The sequence below is a fragment of the Nycticebus coucang genome, chromosome 3, assembly GCF_027406575.1.
Source record: "Nycticebus coucang isolate mNycCou1 chromosome 3, mNycCou1.pri, whole genome shotgun sequence".
Lineage (NCBI taxonomy): Eukaryota > Metazoa > Chordata > Mammalia > Primates > Lorisidae > Nycticebus > Nycticebus coucang.
Window position 1 is genome coordinate 74,221,735 of NC_069782.1, and position 20,226 is coordinate 74,241,960.

At 39.2% G+C, this 20,226-nt stretch overlaps 1 protein-coding gene across 4 annotated transcripts in view; it reads left to right on the top strand.

Annotated features, from left to right (window-relative positions):
- Nucleotides 1–20,226, top strand: part of CSGALNACT2 (chondroitin sulfate N-acetylgalactosaminyltransferase 2) — a 65,145-nt gene that overhangs the window by 26,806 nt on the left and 18,113 nt on the right. For 2 of the 4 annotated variants that reach the window (XM_053585432.1, XM_053585435.1), the window contains 3 exons: nucleotides 412–590; nucleotides 3,098–3,192; nucleotides 18,748–18,829. In XM_053585432.1, coding sequence (XP_053441407.1) covers nucleotides 412–590; nucleotides 3,098–3,192; nucleotides 18,748–18,829 — 356 coding nt within the window. Of the gene's footprint in view, nucleotides 1–409; nucleotides 591–3,097; nucleotides 3,193–9,741; nucleotides 9,833–18,747; nucleotides 18,830–20,226 lie in introns of those variants that run through there. The other 2 variants (XM_053585433.1, XM_053585434.1) reach the window with 2 other exon arrangements.

The window sequence follows — 20,226 nt, forward strand, 5'->3', positions numbered from 1 at the left end:
GGAAGGATTCCTCTGATAAGGGGACATTTGTGCAGAGACCCAAATGATGTGAGAGAAGAGTACTCTTTGTGTGTGTCATTCATTTAGATGCATTATTTCTTACCAAACATGGCTATTTTCCATGCGTGTATTTTTTTATTGTTCCCATCGTTTTTTAAGATCCCAACAGGCAGTGGCCACTTCCTATCACTTTTTGAACCACAGACTATCAGTATGCTGCCTTCTGTGGGCATGCAGTGAATATCTGTCCCTAACGACCATACTTGTGAAGCTGACAATGTTTTTCTCTGTGAATATAGAACCAACATAATAAAATATTTGAAGTGTGAAACATACTTTGTAAATTGTGTTGAAGGAAGAGAGTTAATTTTAAATGGGACTTATCATTTGTTTTATGTGCTTTCCTTATAGTGAGTCTAATTTTCACAATTACACCTTGGTCTCATTGAATGAAGAATTTAATCGTGGACGAGGACTAAATGTGGGTGCCCGAGCTTGGGACAAGGGAGAGGTCTTGATGTTTTTCTGTGATGTTGATATATATTTCTCAGCCGAATTCCTTAACAGCTGCCGGTTAAATGCTGAGCCAGGTGCGTAAAGTTTTGGTAGATGAGCTGAGTATAGAATGTGGAACAATGTCAGCATGTCCTATATTTTGAATCATTTAATTTGAAGAAAAAGAAGTTTTAATGAAACCTTAGTTTTCTCTTAAATTATATTAGGTATCATTTAACTGGAATATTAAATAGAAAATTGAAAATTTGACCCTCTGAAGTTGATATCCTTTGTTCTCTTGGGGCCAAATTCCAGTGAAGCAGATAAAGAATTTCATTGTAAAGGAATAGGAAATCTAGAAAGTGATTAGAAGGAAGCAGGTCAGAAAAAAGAGCCGAGCAGATGATGTGGAGATGTGTGAGAGTCAGAAGTACTCAGCCTCGGGCATATAGTGCCAACACACGAGCATATGCATGCACACACATTTTCATGCAGAAGTCTAGATACAAATACTGCTTGGTCTCTAGACTATGCATATAGTAGAATGATCTACTATATTTCGCTTTATGTTCATATTTTTTAAAAATGAGCAAATGACATTTTTATAAATCAAATTTTATTTTAAATATAAAAAGAAAGTTTTCTGTTATTAACACGTCTCAACAGGATGAATAATGAATCAACTTTAGGCAATCTGTACAATATGGTGACTATAGTTAATAACTACATATAACTTGGAAATTTCTAAGAGTAAATTTTAAGTGTTCTTACTATAAAATAAGTAGGGGAGGTGATGGATATGTTAATTAGCTTGTTCTAATCATTTCATAATGCATATTATGAAATATTAAATATGTATAATATGTAATATTAAATATGTATAATTAAAACATGTCATATACCATAAGTATACATAATTTTTGTCAATAAAAATATAGTTTAATGTGTGCCACACCTTTTGGAGGCAAGAGACAATTGTAAGAGGAACTTTGCCTAACAAATGCAATCAGCGTAATCTGGTTTATTGTACCCTCGATGAATCCCCAACAATAAAAAAAAAATATATATATATAGAAAAAATATATATATAGTTTTAAAAAACTCAGTAAGGCAGTGCCTGTGGCTCAAAGGAGTAGGGCGCTGGCCCCATATGCTAGAGGTGGCAGGTTCAAACCCAGCCCTGGCCAAAAAAAAAAAAAAAAAAAGCTCAGTAAATTTTTTTATGTGGAATTCATATCATATGAACAATTGCCTTATTAATCAGTTTGCTTAGGGATAGATGTCAGGAACTGTCTGAGAGCCTAATGAATAAATAAATGTTAAGTTTATTTTTGCTACTCTGTAGACAGCATGAAATTAAAAAATGTGGAAGTGGAAGGAGAGATAATTTACTTAGTGTAAAAGAAGTATTTTACATCCAGAAATAGATTTGGCTTTAGGAAATTGAGCGCATCCCTAAATGGATAGAATGAACATCAGCTAGGGATCTTGTAATAAAAAAGCTGCCATGTTACTCCCACACTCCTTGGAATTACTGAGTACTTCATGTGATCCTTCCTGACTGAAGCCAGTCACAGCAAATGTTTCTTTGTTGAGGGGAGGTGGACTGGTTAGCCTTTAAGGTCCCTTGAGTGCAATCAGTTTGATTGCTAAAGGCAAGATCTTCTGCTAGGGATAGTATATCAGGTATTTTTTAACTCTTCTTTTTTTTTTTTTGGTCAAGCAGGCCTGGGCAGGTTAGAAACTGCCACCCTTGGTGCACAGGGCCTGCATTCTAATCACTGAGCTACAGTGGTTAGGCTCCTAGTGTTTTTTAACTCTTGTCTTCTCAACTTTTGCAGATCTTGGTTCAGATCTGGCACATGCATTTATACACACACACACACACATATATATTTTTTTATAGAGACAGTGTCTCGCTTTGTTGCCCAGGCCGAAGTGCAGTGGCACAATCACAGCTCACGATAGCCTCCAACTCCTGGGCTCAAGCAGGCCTCCTGCCTCAGTATCCCCAAGTACCTGAAGCCACAGGTGTGCACTACCATATCTAGCTAATTTTAGAAAGATATCTCACTGTGTTACCCAGTCTAGTCTTGAACTCCTGATCTTAAGCAATCCTCCCATCTTGGTCTTCCAAAATGCTATACCTGGCCTTATTTTAATTATTCTCCATCTATCTGTTCATTGTACAGTATTCTTTGGATTTTGAAGGATAAATTTAACAGAAGTTTCTAAGTTTTTTGGTGATTGTCAGAAGTTAATCTATATTTATTATTGCTGATTAGATGAAGTAACGAGTACTGAATGGCTCATCTAATGAATAGCTGAAAGAATACCTTTGTGTATCTCTCCAAAGTCAAAGGGAATAAATATGTGAAGCACCCTTTAGTCTGTTTTTTTTTTCTCTATTCTTTGTAAGGTTGTTCCTGACTTACTGATGTATTATAAAATCATCATCATATTCATCATTTGACATGATCTGTAGCAGAAATATTGATGAAATAAAATCATCCTGTGATAATGAAGTCTTAATAGATATTACTGCAAAGAGCAATCTTTTATAACTTCTTCGTGTGATACAAACATATATTTTCATTTATAGGTAAGAAGGTGTTTTACCCTGTGGTGTTCAGTCTTTACAATCCTGCCATCGTTTATGCCAACCAGGATGTGCCACCACCTGTGGAGCAGCAACTGGTGAGACTTTTACATTGTTAGTTATGAAAGCCTCCAAGGATCTTTCCTAAATTTTTTTATTGTTTTTTGTTTGTTTGTTTGTTTAAGACAGTTTCACTTTGTCTCTCACACACACACACACACACACCCCTAGAGTGCCTTGGTGTCATAGCTCACAGAACCTCAGACCTCAGACTCCTGGGCTCAAGCGATTCTCTTGCCTCGGCCTCCCTAGTAGCTGGGATTATAGGTGCCCACCACAACGCCCAGCTATTTTTAGAGGTGAGGTCTCGCACTAGCTCAGGCTGGTGGTGAGCTCAGGCGATTTGCCCACTTTGGCCTCTTAGAGTGCTGGGATTACAGGTGTGAGCCACCTTGCCTGGCCCAAAATTTTTTTATGTTTATTGTACAAGTGTACAAGTAGAAACAGAGTTTCAATAAAAAACTATAGTTATTATAAACACTTCTCCATAGTTTATTTTCCCACCCTCAATAAGATATTTTCACGCTTACTGCTTCAGAATTAAGTGGGGGTTGGGGGTACTAGAGTTTAAATCATAAAGAAAAATCTCATGTTCCAGATGTGGAAATTGTACAGTCATTTCTGCCAATTTATCTTTAGTAATACCGAAAATAAAATATAATTAAAAACTCTACTATCTAGAAACTATTCTGTAAAATAAGAGAATGTTATACTACGAGAAATTACTTAGAAAGTCATGGAATATAAATGCCGTGTATCAAAATTTATAGTTATCATCAAAGCTATACTTACATAAGCTTTTACAAATTTATAAATAAAGTTACTGTTTTGGAATAATTTAGATTTGGAGGGTTTTTTTTTTCCCCCAACAGAGACTCACTCAGTCATCCTGAGTAGAATGCTGTGGCATCACAGCACACAGCAACCTCAAACTCTTGGGTTCAAGCAATCCTCTTGTCTCAACCTCCTAAGTAGCTGGGACTACAGGTACTTGCCACAATGTCTGGCTAGTTTTTCTCTTTGGAATAATTTAGATTTGTAAAAAAGTTGCAAAAAGATAGTACAAAGAGTTCCCACATTTCACCCAGTTACTCCTAATGCTAATATCTTACACAAACTTGGTACATTTGTCAAAATTAAAGAAACTAACTAGGCAGGGTGCAGTGGCTCAGGCCTGTAATCCTAGCACTCTGGGAGGCCAAGGTGGGAGGATTGTTTGAGTTTGAGTCCAGCCTGAGCAAGAGTGAGACCCTGTCTCTACTAAAAATAGAAAAACTAGCCAGGCATTGTGGTGGGAACCTGTAGTCCCAGCTACTCAGGAGACTGAGGCAAGAGGATCACTTGAGCCCAGGAGTTTGAGGTTGCTGTGAGCTATGACACCACAGCTCTCTACCAAGGGTGACGGAGTGAGACTCAGTCTCAAAAAAAAAAAAAAAATTAAAGAAACTAATATTGTTAAGTTACTCCTAACTATGCTATAGACTTACTAGCTTTTCCCCAGTATTTCTACTGATGTACTTTTTCTGTTTCAAGATCCAATCCAGGGTACCAAATTACATTTAGCATGATCTTTTGCTAACATTAAGAAAAACTAAAAATGAGCTAAGAAGTCAATTTAAGATGTTAAAAAAAATGAAAAATAACTCCAAGGAAATCAGTTGGAAAGAAAGATAAAGGTAGAAATTAATGAAATAAAAACAAATTGACAGGTATAGGAGCTTATTTATATGCAAAAACTTTGTTTTTTTTTTTTTTTTTTGTAGAGACAGAGTCTCACTTTATCACCCTCGGTAGAGTGCCGTGGCCTCACACAGCTCACAGCAACCTCCAACTCCTGGGCTTAAGCGATTCTCTTGCCTCAGCCTCCCAAGTAGCTGGGACTACAGGCGCCCGCCACAACACCCGGCTATTTTTTTGTTGCAGTTTGGCCGGGGCTGGGTTTGAACCGGCCACCCTCGGCATATGGGGCCGGCGCCCTGCTCACTGAGCCACAGGCGCCGCTGTTTTTAATAAAGTGGGCAGATTCAGGGTAACTTACAATATTTCCATAAAACACTAGAAATGAGAATATAAAAACATTGAGAGGGCAGCACATGTGGCTCAGTGGGTAGGGTGCTGGCCCCATTTACCAAGGGTGGCAGATTCAAACCCAGCCCCTGCCAAACTGCAACAAAAAAATAGCCGGACATTGTGGCAGGCCCCTATAGTCCCAGCTACTCGGGAGGCTGACGCAAGAGAATCACCTAAGCCCAGGAATTGGAGGTTGCTGTGAGCTGTGTGATGCCACGGCACTCTACCAAAGGCCATAAAGTGAAACTCTGTTTCTACAAAAAAAAAAAAAAAAAATTTTGAGAGAAAAAAATTGTATATGGTAAGTTTAAAAAATTCTAAATAAAAAGAAAGGTTTGAGAATTTATAAAATAATAATACAAGTTAAATTTATGTTAGTAATTTATAAATAAAAGGGATGGAAGCTCGGAAGAAATTAGGAGCCTTTAAAAAAATTAGAATAGTTATTAAAAATTACCTTGTAGTGGGTGGCGCCTGTGGCTCAGTCGGTAAGGCGCCGGCCCCATATACCGAGGGTGGTGGGTTCAAACCCGGCCCCGGCCGAACTGCAACCAAAAGATAGCCGGGCGTTGTGGTGGGTGCCTGTGGTCCCAGCTACTTGGGAGGCTGAGGCAGGAGAATCGCTGAAGCCCAGGAGTTGGAGGTTGCTGTGAGCTGTATGATGCCATGGCACCCTACAGAGGGCTATAAAGTGAGACTCTGTCTCTACAAAAAAAAATTACCTTGTAGTGAGGTGGGCTTACTCCTCTAGTCCTAGCGCTCTGGAATCCCAAAGTGGGGAGATTGCTTGAGGTCAGGAGTTTGAGACCAGCCTGAGCAAGAACAAGACCAAATCTCTACTAAAAATAGAAAAATTAGCTCCACATTGTGGCAGATGTGTGTGGTCACACCTCCTAGGGAAGCTGAGGTGGGAGTATTGCTTGAGTCCAAGAGTTTGAGGTTGCTGTGAGCTCGGCCGTTGTCTCGGCACTCTAGCCTGAGACAACACAGTGAAACTCTCAAAAAAAAAAAAAAAAAAAAGGCAAAAAATTACCGTGTAGGTACAAGAATATAATGTTTTTTTGAAGAGCTTTTCAAATCTTCAAAAGAACTTTAATGATAGTGCTATATGATCTACTTAATGTATTTTATGAGGCCAGCATTATCTATCTCAGTACCAACAGTTGGCATAGGTGGAAGGATAGCTTGAGGTGAGGAGTTTGAGACCAACCTGAGCAACATAGTGAGACCCTGTCTGTACCAAAAAATAGAAAAATTAGCCAGGTATGGTGGTGTACAGCTTTAGTTTTAACTACTCAAGAGGCTGAGGCAAGAGGATTGATTGAGCCTAGGAGTTCAAGGCTGCAGTGAGCTATGATCATGCTGCTGCACTCCAGCCTGAGTGACAGAGGGAGACCCTGTCTCAATAAATAAATAGCCTATGACATCTTGTAGCTCCAGAAAGTAAGAAAGTACTTAAACAACAAAAGCATAAGGGTGTGTTAAAGGGGCACAGGAACCAACAGAAAGAACCCTCAATGCCCAAGCTGGAACATGAGCAACAAAATAAATAGCTTAAACCTGGTTTGTAACCCAAAGCATAAAATAAATATCCATAAGTATAATGGTATAAATGAATGTGTGAATAAGTACATAAATAATAAGTGAATGGATAGGCTAAATTAGATAGGGGAGAAGAAACAAATCTTCCTTACAGAATTCCAGATAATATAGATATGTACTCCCTTCTCTATGTGGTAGAACTAGGTGATTTACTTCCAAAGAGTATGGAAAGAGAACAACAGACTTTTTGGTGGAGAAACCCAGCAGACACTACCTTAACTAAGTGAAGAAGATTTACATTACCAATGATACTGTGTACTCCCGATGGGACATAACAAGGACGCTTCAGCTCTGCAGTCTTCCTTCCAAAAACTATAACCTCAATTTAATCATGGGGAAAGCTTCAGCAAACATACATTTAAGGACATTCTGCAGAATACCTAACCATGACTCCATAAAACTGTCAAGGTCATCAAAAATAAGGAAGACTGAGAAACTGTCAGAGCTAAATAAAGACTAAGGAGACATGACAGTGAATGGAATGTGGTGCCCTGGAACAGAAAAAAAGGACATCAAAGGAAAAACTGGTGAAATGCAAATAAAGCCTAGAGTTAATAGTAATATACCAATGATGGTTCCTTAGTTTTGACAAATGTACCACAGCAAGGAAAGATGATAGCATTAGGGGAAGCTAAAACTGGGTGAGGAGTATATGGAAAATCTTTACTGTTTTGCAGCGTCTGTGTATATCTAAAATTATTCATAAATTAAGAAGGTATGTATTAAAATTAATTGAGAGCAAACCAAAACACAACAAAAAAGTGGCAATGGAGTCAAACAAAGGTTTCAGAGATGTCCAACCTCTGACCACGGGCCATATGCAGATTATTTGAGGACTGATTTGCTTTTCTGTGGTATCAGATACTGTGAAAAGTATTCATGGACCTTTTTTTGCTCATCAGCTTTTGTTAGTGTTTGTATACTTAATAAGTTGCCCTAGACAGCTCTTATTCTTCCAGTATGTGGGAGGAAAGAAAAAAGGTTGGATACCTCTGTTCTAGATATTCCATAGCAAAATAAGTTTAAGAGCTTCAAGTTCTAGTTTTACCTTTATAAATTGCTTAACTTTTCTAAACTTTAGTTTCTTCACTTAAAACAAAAGACAAAAGTGCTCTCTTTAATGTTTAAAGATAGAAATTAGAAATAAGTAGGAATATACCCAATAGAAAAGAAAGGGTAAAAGACAGTTGACATGAATTCATAATGAGCATATTCAAATAGGCACCTTACTAGGAATAAATTAAAACATTAGTATAATATTTTTTTGTTTGCTGTTACATCACAGTATTTGTTTGTTGGTTGGTTTATTTGTTTATTTAATTTATCACCCTGGAAAAGCACAACCATGCAAGTGAGGCCAGAGAAATGGGAGCTCTTCCCTCTCTGCTGGTGAGGGTGGTAGCTCTCTGGGTCAAGAGTTTTAAACCAGTTCATCCTCCCAATCCAGTAATTTTCATTCCCAGCAGTCTGTAATCAGAGCTGTATGGTAGTAATATGCATGAATAGATAATATGAAAAACAAGTAAAACTCTAAAAGTGAAATGATAAATTGAATCACACTGTAGTGAATATGGTGTATAAAGAGGAAAAAGTTTGTGAAATGTAAATAAAGTGAATACAGCAGTATAAATGTAAAGGAAAATGGAAATGTTGTATATATATTTTAAGTGACAATGATAATAGCTAATATTTTTAGGTAGCATTTACTACGTGCAGGGTACAGTTCTGTTTTGCCTACATGTTAACTCATTTAATCCTCTTAACAACCTCAAAGGTAGATGTTATTCTTACTCCCTTGTTACAGATGATGACACAGCTATGCTGTACCTGCTGTGCATAGCTGGCTGGTATCAGGCCAAGAGCCCAGGCAGTGTGGCTCCAAAGCCTTCACTCCTATTCACTGCACAGACTGCCTCTGTTATATTAATTCATCAAAGATTGAGGGTCCATTCAATGCTGGGCATTATCTACCACTGGTACCTAGACCCTGACAAACATGTTTATTGCTCACTAGAATCTTTATCCCAGTAGGAGGAGAGGGAAATTAAAATCAGATAATAAGTGCCATAGAGCTCATTAAAACAGATTGATTTATGAAGAGTGATTTGGTAGTTTCTGTGGTGTATTTGGTCAGAAAGGCCTTTGTGAGATGTATTGTTGGAGGAATCATCCAAAGGATTGAAAGTGACTGCAGGAAAGGCAGTTCCAGGCAATAGGGATGGCTACTGGGTTTCCTAAGGTTGTTGGAGCACAGCAAGCAAAGACCAGGTTGTGTAGAGTTTGTTAACCCCCGGAAGGAGTTTGGATTTTATGCCAGTATGTTTGTTAGAAAATCTCAAGAGCAGAGGTGTCCGACCTGTGGCCCAGGATAGCTATGAATGTGCCCCAACACAAAATCATAAACTTACTTAAAATTAAAACATGAGATTTTTTTGATTTGTTTTGGTAGCACTTGATCACGTGGTTCTTGAGTGTGAATTTTGTTGATGACAACATCATGTTGTAGTGTTACATAAAATAAACGTAAGTATGCTTTCACTATTTGTATGCATGTATGGCTTCCAGTGTGTTATCTTCTTAGCACAGACAGTTGAATTGACACCATTGGACATTACTTGTACTTGTGGTGACTTGGTGAGGCAGCTATTATCAATAATATTCAATCTACCATTGCAGTGTTAGATGTTTAATGTTACTTAGAAGTCAGGTAAGCATTCTTACTTGATTATTAAGGGTACTTCACCTCCTTATTGCCTCCCACATTGTCCTCTGCACTTTACAGTGGGCCCTTCACCTCACTCTGCATCAGCAGCCGAATCATGGAAGGGCCCAAACCTTGCTTTCTGTTTTCCTGTCAGTTAATTTTCATAATGAAAGTAAATACAGTCCCTTACCTATTATTTTTTTAATCCCAGCATGGCTTCTACAATGTTTCAAAAGAAACAGAATCCAAAAATCAGAAAAATTATGGATAAAGGAAGATTGTTCAAAGAAGAGTGGACAGGTGACTACTACTGTTGAGGCAAATAGTAAGGCATTCTGCTAAATTTATAGGGAATTTGTGCAAGTTTTCCAAGAATATAATTTGAAAGGCATTATATACGAAAACATGCTGCCAGATTCAATGCATATGAAGGATTATATCTAAGTACAAAATAGCAGAACTGAAAAAAAGTCTTTTTTCTCAATAAAAAAATTTTTTTAACTTATAACTCAGACGGATTCCATTGTGAAAGCATTCCATTGTGAAAGCATTCCATTGTGGCAGCATATTTAATAGCAAAAAGAAAAAGATCAAAACCATTTATTGATGATGAGTTTATTAAGCAGCGTATGGAAACCATGGCAGATATAATAATTTGCCTTGATAAAGGGGAGAGGGGATATTTCTTTTTTTATTCTATAATATGTTTTGAATTTACTAATTAATTATGTTTAGGCTTGACTTGAATAAGCTTCATTTCTTCTTTAATATCTACATTGCTAGTGTAAATTATTATTTTCAAATTAATATGAGTGTACAAATTTTTAGGTTACATTGTTTTCATTTCTAAGGTTAAGCTCAAGTTGTAGTTGAGCCCTTCACCCAAGGAGCATGCTGAATATCCTCACGTTGTGCACATTAGATGAGATCCCACCAATGGACCTCCTTCCTCTCCCTTCCCCCTTGTTAGACTATATTTGTGTTTTATCATTCAGACATGTTGTTTTTTATATATTGGTTCCATATTAGTATTGAGTACATTGGTTTTTTTTTTCCATTCTTGAGACAGTTTAAGAAGAATGTGTTTCAACTCCATCCGGGTAAACATAAAAGATGTAACGTCTCCATGTTTTTTATGGCTGAATAGTACCCCATTGTATACATATGCCACAGTTTCTTAATCCATTTATGGGTTGATGGGCACTTGGGTTACTTTCATGACTTGGCCATTGAGCTGCAGTAAACATTCTGGTGCAGATGTCTTCTGTGGTAAAAAGATTTTTGTTCATCTGTGTAGATATCTAGTAAAGGAATTGTGGGATCAAATGGAAGGTTGACTTTTAGTTCTTTAAGAATTCTCCAGGGCCAGGTGTGGTGGCTCATGCCTGTAACCCCAGCACTGTAGGAGGCCGAGGTGGGTAGATTGCTTGAGCTCAGGAATTTGAGACCAGCCTGAGCAAGGAACGAGACCCCATCTCTAAAAATAGCTGGGTTTTGTGGCAGATGCCTGTAGTCCCACCTGCTCAGAGGCTGAGGCAAGTGAATCACTTAAGCTCAAGAGTCTGAGGTTACTGAGAGCTACGATGCCACAGCATTCTACTAATGGTGACAAAGTGAGCCTTTGTCTCAAAAAAAAAAAAAAGACACACCCCCTGGGTAAGGAGCTCTTCTACAAGTGGAACTTTACCCTGGAAGTGAGAATGATGTAACCTAAATATTGTACTCTCAAATTAATTTGAATAAAGTTAAAATTAAAAAAAAAAAGAATTCTCTGGCTCCGTGCCTGTGGCTCAAGTGGCTAAGGCACCAGCCACATACACCTGAGCTGGCAGGTTCAAATCCAGCCCAGGCCCGCCAAACAATAATGACAGCTGCAACCAAAAAGTAGCTGGGCGTTGTGGCTGGCGCCTGTAGTCCCAGCTACTTGGGAGGTGGAGGCAGGAGAATCGCTTGAGCCCAGGAGTTGGAGGTTGCTGTGAGCTACAGTGCCACAGCGCTCTACCCAAGGTGACAGCTTGAGATTCTGTCTCAAAAAAAAAGTATTCTCCATACTTTTCATTAACAGTATATTAATTTACAGTCCCACCAGCAGTGTAGAAGTGTTCCCTTCTCTACATCCATACCAGCATCTGCAGATTTGGGACTTTATGATGTTGGCTAATCTCATTGGAGTTAGATGATATCTCAGAGTGGTTTTGATTTGCATTTTTCTGATGATTAGAGATGATGAGCATTTTTTCTTTCATGTGTTTTTTGACCATTCATCTGTCATCTTCAGAGAAGTTTCTATTCAAGTCTCTTGTCCACTTATCAGCAGAGTTATTTGCTCTTGTTGATTAATTTGAGTTCTCTATAGAGTCTGCTTATCAGCCCTTTGTCAGATTTGTAACACAAAAATCTCATTCCAATGGCTGTCTATTTGCTTTAGTTATGGTACCCTTAGCTGTGCAGAAGCTTTTTAGCTTGATCAAATCCCATGTATTTATTTTTGGTGTTCCTGCAATTGCCAGGAAGATGTTGATAAAATTTCTTCCCTGGCCAATATTGTCAAGCATTTTCCCCACACTCTTTTCTAGAATTTTTATTGATTCATGTCTTAAATTTAAATCTTGTATCGAGCAAGAGTCAATTTTTGTTGATGGTGAGAGATACGGGTCCATTTTCAGTCTTCCACATGTGGCTAACAACTTCTCCCAGCACCATTTATTAATTAGGGATCCTTTTCCCCAGTGTGTGCTTTTGTTTGGTTTATCAAAGATCCAAAGGCAATATGTGGCTAGGTTCAGTTCTAGGTTTTCTATTCTAGTCTGTAGATCAGTGGCTCTCAACCTGTGGATTGCAACCAGGAACTGTATTAAAGGGCCACGGCATTAGGAGGTTGAGAACCACTGCCATAGATCTGTATCTCTATTTTTGTGCCAGTACCATGCTGTTTTGATCACTATAGACTTGTAGTATAACCTAAAGTTTGATAACATGATGCCTCCATATTTGTTTGTATTTCTAAAAATTGTATTGGCTATTTGGGCTTTTTTCTGGCTCCAATGTGAAAGAAAGTACTGTTTTTTCAAGATCTTCAAAGTATGACATTGGTGCTTTGATAGGGATTGCAGTAAGTCTGTAGATCAGCGGTTCTCAACCTGGGGGTTGTGACCCCTTTGTAACAATGAAAATACATCGCAGCATTAGGAAGGTTGAGAACCACTGCTGTAAATTGTTTTGGGTAGTAGACATTTTACCAATGTTGATTCTTCCCAGCCACTAGCATGGTATGTTCTCTATTTGTTAATGTCTTCTGCTCTTCTTTTCTCAAGGTTTCATAGTTCTCTTTATACATATCTTTTACTTCCTTTATTAGATATATTCCCATTTATTTCATCTTCTTTGGAGCTACTGTAAAAGGTATAAGAGTCTTTGATTTTATTTTCAGCTTGACTATTATTGGCATATATGAAGGCTGCTGATTTGTGAGCATTGGTTTTGTATCCCAAGCCACTGACCATTTCTAAGAGCTTGTAGTTGAGTCCATGGGTTTCTCCAGGTATAATATCATCTACAAAGAGTAAGAGTTTGACCTCCTCTGTCCCCATTTGAATACCTTTTATCGCCTTCTCTTGCCTGATTGCAATGGCAATGACTTCCAGCACTATATTGAGTAGCAGCGGCAACAGTGGGCATCCTTGTCTAGTTCCGGTCCTGAGAGGAAATACTTTCTGTTTTACTCCATTCAATATGATATTGGCTATGGGTTTGTTGTAGATAGCCTATCAGTTTAAGAAATGTTCCACCTAAACCCATTTTCTTAAGTTTTCTTATCAAAAAAAGGATGCTGGACGTTGTCAAGAGCCTTTTCTGCATCAGTTGAGAGAATAATATGGTCTTTGTTTTTTATTTTATTACATTTATGGTTTTATATATGTTGAACCAACCTTGCATCCTTGGCATAAAACCTTCTTGATCATGATGTGTAACTTTTTAAACGTGTCACTATATTCTGTTTTCTAGGATCTTACTGACTATTTTTGCATTGATATTCATTAATATGTAGTTTTCTCTTTTTGTTGGGTCCTTTCCTGGTTTTGGAATCAGGGCAATAGAGACAGAGTCTTACTTTGTCAACCTCCGTAGACAAAGCTTTGTAGAATGTGTTGGAGAGGATTCCTTCAAAAAGGGGGATATTTCTAAAATCAGTTTGTTTCACCAGATCATAGCCAGATGAATTAAAGAAACTGGAAAATCTAATGAAAGAAGTTTAGAGATTAAAGCTGCTAAATTTAAATTTTATGCTTGGTATAAATTTTATTCTATACTAATCCTACAAGTATGTCTCAACTTGCCATTTTTATTAGAGGCATTAATGAGGACTATAAGGTCACTGAATAAATGGCTTCTTTAGTGCCATTAAAAGACACAACTAAATCAAGAGACTTATACGAAGCAGTAAGAAATATGTTAAAGCAATTATCTCTGTCCATTGTCAACAAAGCTGGTATAGTTACTGACAGTGTGATGGTAGGTAAAAGAGAGGGACTTGTAAAGTTAACAAAGATGAGCATAGGTGGCGCCCAGGCCTCAGTGAGTAGGGCTCCGTCCCCATGTACCAAGGGTGGTGGGTTCAAACCCAGCCCCAGTCAAACTGCAACAACAACAACAAATAGCTGGGTGTTGTGGCGGGCGCCTGTAGTCCCAGTTACTCGGGAAGCTGAGGCAAGAGAATCACCTAAGCCCAAGAGCTGGAGGTTGCTGTGAGCTGTGACGCCATGGCACTCTACCGAGGGTGACAAAGTAAGACTCTGTCTCTAAAAGTGAAAAAAAAAGAGATGATGCAATTGCTGCCCAAAAATCATTTGCTGAAATATCATTGCATCAAGAAAATTTATGCCTGGGCGGCGCCTGTGGCTCAGTCAGTAAGGCGCCGGCCCCATATACCGAGGGTGGCGGGTTCAAACCCGGCCCCGGCCAAACTGCAACCAAAAAAATAGCCGGGCGTTGTGGCGGGCGCCTGTAGTCTCAGCTACTCGGGAAGCTGAGGCAAGAGAATCGCTTAAGCCCAGGAGTTGGAGGTTGCTGTGAGCTGCGTGAGGCCACGGCACTCTACAGAGGGCCATAAAGTGAGACTCTGTCTCCACAAAAAAAAAAAAAAGAAAATTTATGCCCGAAAGCTTTTAAAATGGTTAACATCATACAGCTCTTCATTAAGACTGTGAATTTTGGGCGGTGCCTGTGGCTCAGTGGGTAGGGTACTGGCCCCATATACCAAGGGTGGTGGGTTCGCCCCAGCCAAACTGCAACAAAGCTGGTATCGTTACTGACAGTGTGATGGTAGGTAAAAGAGAAGGACTTGTAAAGTTAACAAAGATGATGCATAGGTGGCGTTGTGGCAGGCACCTGTAGTTCCAGCTACTCAGGAGGCTGAGGCAAGAGAATCGCCTAAGTCCAGGAGTTGGAGGTTGCTGTGAGCTGTGACACCACAGGACTCTACTGAGAGCGATAAAGTGCGCCTTTGTCTCTAAAGAAAGACAAAAAAAAAAAAAAAAAAAGACTGTGAGTTTCACAAGGGCCAAGGGAATTCACAGAAGTCCTGCCCTCAAGGAGCTTTAAATTCTAGAAAGGGAAGAACCCCATATACATGCAGTGGTCTTTGATGTGGCCCTGCACATCTCTTGAGGCCAGGGATCAGCAGTATGGCCTGTGGGCCAAATCTGGCCTTCTACTGCATTTTCTGGGGGTTTTTTGTTTGTTTGTTTGTTTGTTTTGTTTTGTTTTGTCTTTAAGACAAAGTTTTGTTGCCCTTGGTAGAGTGCCATGGCATCATAGCTTATAGCAACCTCAAACTCTTGGGCTCAAGTGATTCTCTTGCCTCAGCCTCCTGAGTAGCTGGGACTACAGGCGCCTGCCACAATGCCCTGCTATTTTTAGAGACGAGGTCTCGCTCTTACTGGGCTGATCTCGAACTCCTGAGCTCAAGCAATCCACCTGCTTTAGCCTCCCAGAGTGCTGGGATTACAGGAATGAGTCATTGCACCTGGTCCTTTCTACCTCATTTTGTATGGCCCACAAGTTAAGAATGGTGTTTAAAATTTTAACAGCTCATAATGCTTTTTAGTCAAGTGCAGTGGCACATATTTGTAGTCCCACCTACTTAGGAGGCTGAGGCAGGAAAATCACTTGAACAGTTCAAAGTTGCAGTCGGTGCTCAATGATCACAGCTGTGAATAGCCACTGCACTCCAGCCTGGGTGACAGAGCAAGACCCTATCTCAAACATATATACTTATATGTATGCATATATGTGTGTGTGTGTGTGTGTGCGCGCGCTTTAAAAAAGAGTATTTCATGACACATAAAAATTACATGAAATTCAATTTTCAGTGTCCATAAATGAAGTTTGTTTGATTAACAATTGGGATTATGGATGATTTTAATCCATAATTATTTCATTTAACCCATAATTTTATTTATTTATTTATTTATTGAGACAGAGGCTCACTATGTCGCCCTCGGTAGAGTACCGTGGTGTCGCAGCTCACAGCAACCTCAAACTCTTGGGCTTAAGCAATTCTCTCGCCTCAGCCTCCCGAGTAGCTGGGACTACAGGCACCCGCCACAACGCCTGGCTATTTTTTTGTTGCAGTTGTCATTGTTTAGCAGGCTTGTCCTGGGCTCAAACCCGCCAGCCTCATATATGTGACTGGCACCCTACTCACTGAGCTATGGGCGCTAAGCCCAACCCATAATTATTTTATTTATATACTTATTGTCAGTGACTGCCTTCATGTTACAGTGACAGAATTCAGTAGTCATGGCAATGACTGAATGTTCTGCAGAGCCTAAAATATTTACTACCTGGCCTTTCACAGGAAAAGTTTGCTGAGCTCTAGCTTACCTTGTGGACACCTCTCTTGTCTTTATCTCACCATCCCTTGCCACAATGCTCTCTCCCCTTCGTTTGCCACAATGCTCTCTCCCCTTCATCTACAAGTCTTTGTACAAACTTCTTTTTCCTAAATTCTCCCCAGCACATCATTTTCCATTCAGCTCAGTCTTTCTTATCTGGAGATCCCAATTCCAGCTTTATTTCTCGAGAAAACTGTCTCAACATGCTTTAGTTTGGATGATGCGTCATCTCCTTTGCTTTTCTCTTGTCCTCCTCATGTTTACATCCTCACTTCCCTCCTGCCCAACCAGACTCCATGGCCATTTTCTACACCTTCTTTGCTGTGCACTGACCTCCTTTGCCCCTCACTCCTTCCAGTGCCACCGAGGCCACAGGGCAGTGGAGCACTAGAGCCCAGCCGCATACCAGACATCACTGTAGAGATAACAACTGCAGCCTAAAGTTCCCGGGCCCCCCTGGAGTCAAGCCCTTACCTGGCCCACCTACTCTCTTTCCTGCAGGCCACACTGACCTCCCTTTACCCCTCCTAGCAACCCTGAAACACTTCTCTTCACTTGCTTTGCTTCCTATTTCATTTGAAAAGAGAAGAAGTTCTTCATATTCTTCTTTCATGAGCTCTTGTCAGCCTCACTGCCTCAGCGTGTCTATATTCCCAGTGGCAGAACTGTCCATATCCCTTCATGATGCCAGCCGGTCCCTTTGTAGTGAACTAGAGCTCAGCCCTTGCCTTAACAAGGACTCCTTCCAGGCATTCTTACCCTCCTGTCCTGCACTTTGCCTCTTCTGATTCCTTCCCTTAAGCATACAAAAATTCTGATCTTAAATAAATACTACTCTATAAGCCCAGTCTTAACCCCAGAGCCTCATGTTTTCTGCTTATGCCACAGTCATTCCCTTGCTGTTTGTCCTTAGAACCATTTGTGCAGCAGTCTTTCTTGCCTGGAGTGAGCTCCTCCAGATATTTACATCACTCACTCCCTCACTTCAGTCAGGTGCTCAACTTTTGCTTCCTCAGAGAAACCTTTGTGGCTGTTACGTTCAAGACAGGCTTTTCTCTGTCAGGCTCTCCCCTTGTCCTGCTGCATTTTTCTTCTAGCACATATCACTACCTAAAATGTGTATTTGTTTATTTGCTCTGTGATGGCAGGACTTTGTCACCTCTGTTCACTGCTAAGCCTCAATTTCTGGAACCATATCTAATAGATTAAATACTTGTTGGAAGTCTAAATAAAATAAAGGAGGTTTATCAAGCCTCTAAATATTCTGGGGGTGGCGCTTAGAGTCATCCAATCCCTGGTTTTATATTTCTCTACTTGGACTTCAATGATAATAGCTTCAGGATAAAGCTGGTTTTCCTCAAGTTGGAAAAGGACTTCAGCAATACTAAGGTTCTTAACCGTATCCTACATGAGAGGTTGGCAAGCTTTTTCTGTAAAGAGCCAGATAGAAAACTGTTTTAATCTTTGTGGACTATATAGTCCTATTGCAGCTAGTCCACTGCACTGTGAAATCACCCATAGACAATTTGTAAACAAATGAGCATGGCTGTGTTCGATAAAATTATTGAGTATTTACAAAAGCAGACAGCAGGCCAGATTTAGTCTGAGGTCATAGCTTGGCTGACCCCTTCCCTTTGAGTATGTGGCCTTTGTAGTGGATCCCTCAGAAAAACAAGAGGGCTTCATTTTCCAAAGATCCCAAGAACCCTCCTCTTTTGGCTTCTTGGCCTGAATTTTTTCTAATAGCTGGTAGTGAATCTGATTCCTATGGTAAATGGGATGAGACTATCTCGCTGATATATTCATGGCCCACTCTGAAGCTACTGGTAACAGGAAATTCCCAAAGCTTGTGGGCTGCATGAGGTCAGGTGTTTACCAGAACAAAAACTGTACCAATCAAGGAGGCGCCTGGGGAATGGATACTGGTTAGGCACCAAATGAGGTCAACTGTGTAGAGTTGATCACAGTGCTTGTGCAACTGTTGTCCTCCTGGAATGTAATCCCCTTAAGGTTAGGCACCATGCTGTGTGATTAGTAGCTCTACTAATGAGGTCATAAAGATCGCATTTTGTACAGTACTTGAGTTCAATTAAATTGAGGGAGGCAAGAAGGCTTTGCTCACGTGAATTACTATATTTTTGATTTTTTGGAAGGATTTAACAATGTAGTTTATGTGATCCTTTATCAGTCACATAAAAGACAGGAAAAAATATCTTTTAGAAAACATTTTGTTTCATTGTCGATTAAAATGTTTTCTAGGGATTAAATTGATTAATTTAGGGATTAGGGATTAAATTGATTTTTTTTTTTTTTAATTTAAGGTTCACAAAAAGGATTCTGGCTTTTGGCGAGATTTTGGCTTTGGAATGACTTGTCAATATCGATCAGATTTCCTGACCATTGGTGAGTATACCTTACATTTAAGGATAGGACTTTATGTATTTACTATAAAGCTTATGGGATTTTGCTAAAAGGTCTCTGATTTGAGTGTTTTCCTATTAAATTATAGAGTCTGAAGTTAGCTGTAAGGAGGAATCTGGAGATAAAAAAGGCTAAGTGAGTTTTTAATTAACATCTCTGAATAGCAAAAATGAGGTCATAAAGATAAAAGTATAGTGGCCGGCTGCAGTGGTTCACACCTGTAATACTAGCACTCTGGGAGGCTGAGATGGGTAGATCACCTGAGCTCAGGAGTTTGAGACCCCATCTCTACTAAAAATGGAAAAACTAGCCAAGCATTGTGGTGGGCAGCTGTAGTCCCAGGTACACAGGAAGCTGATGCAAGAGGATCACTTGAGCCCAAGAGTTTAAGGTTGCTATAAGCTAGGACACCACAGCATCCTACCCAGGGCACAGAGTTGAGACTGTGTCTCAAAAAAAGGTAAAAATAAAAGTATAATATAATATTTATTTGTTTCTCCATAATCAAAACACTTGTTTTTAAAACTGGATACTCTTTCATAAGATTTCTCTATAAGTTTAGTATTATGCTTATAGTTTGTTATAGCTAGAAGTAATCTTGAACTATCTAGACTAAGGGCTTGCTTTCTTTGAGATGAAACCTCCTTTAATTGACTAGTAAACTATTGATACTATACAAAATCCCAGTATTTAAGACAAATTAAAAAAATGAGCTGGTCTTTCTAGCTGTGTTTCAAGTTGGAGTGGATACTTGGAGGCATAGCTTAGTTGTTCATTCACCTTAGCCCAGAGATGGGCCTTAAAGAACTTATCATACTTCTCCATCCCAACTTCAGTCTTACCCAACCAAAACTAAAAGTGTCAGACAATAGTTTAATAAAACAGGGTGAATCCTAGTTCCATGTCTCCTGATTCATTTAGTGCTGGCTACCTTTCCATAGGACAGAAGTCATAGAACATATTTTCATATTATGTTCGTTTTTATAACCAGCCATTTGTTTGAGAAATCTCCCTGCCTTGTGTCTTCATCATTGTCACATTTGAATATTAGAAAGTCAGAAAATAAGAATTAAAAGACTATTAAATGAAACTAATACTCTTTTCTTTGATTTCTTAGTAAAACAGTAAGCATTCACTGTCCCTCAAAAGCAGAGTTTTATACATTTTTTTCAGCAGTGTCTTGGATGCTTGTAGTCCTTACCTCCTTTTTATAAAATGATTTTATTTTATAAGAGAGATATAATTCACGTATCATAAAATTTACTAATTTAAGATGTACAGTTCACCAAATTGTGTAGCTGTCATCACAGTCAAATTTAGAACATTATCATCACCCCAAAAAGAAACCTTATCTATACCTCTTAGCCATCTCTCACCAT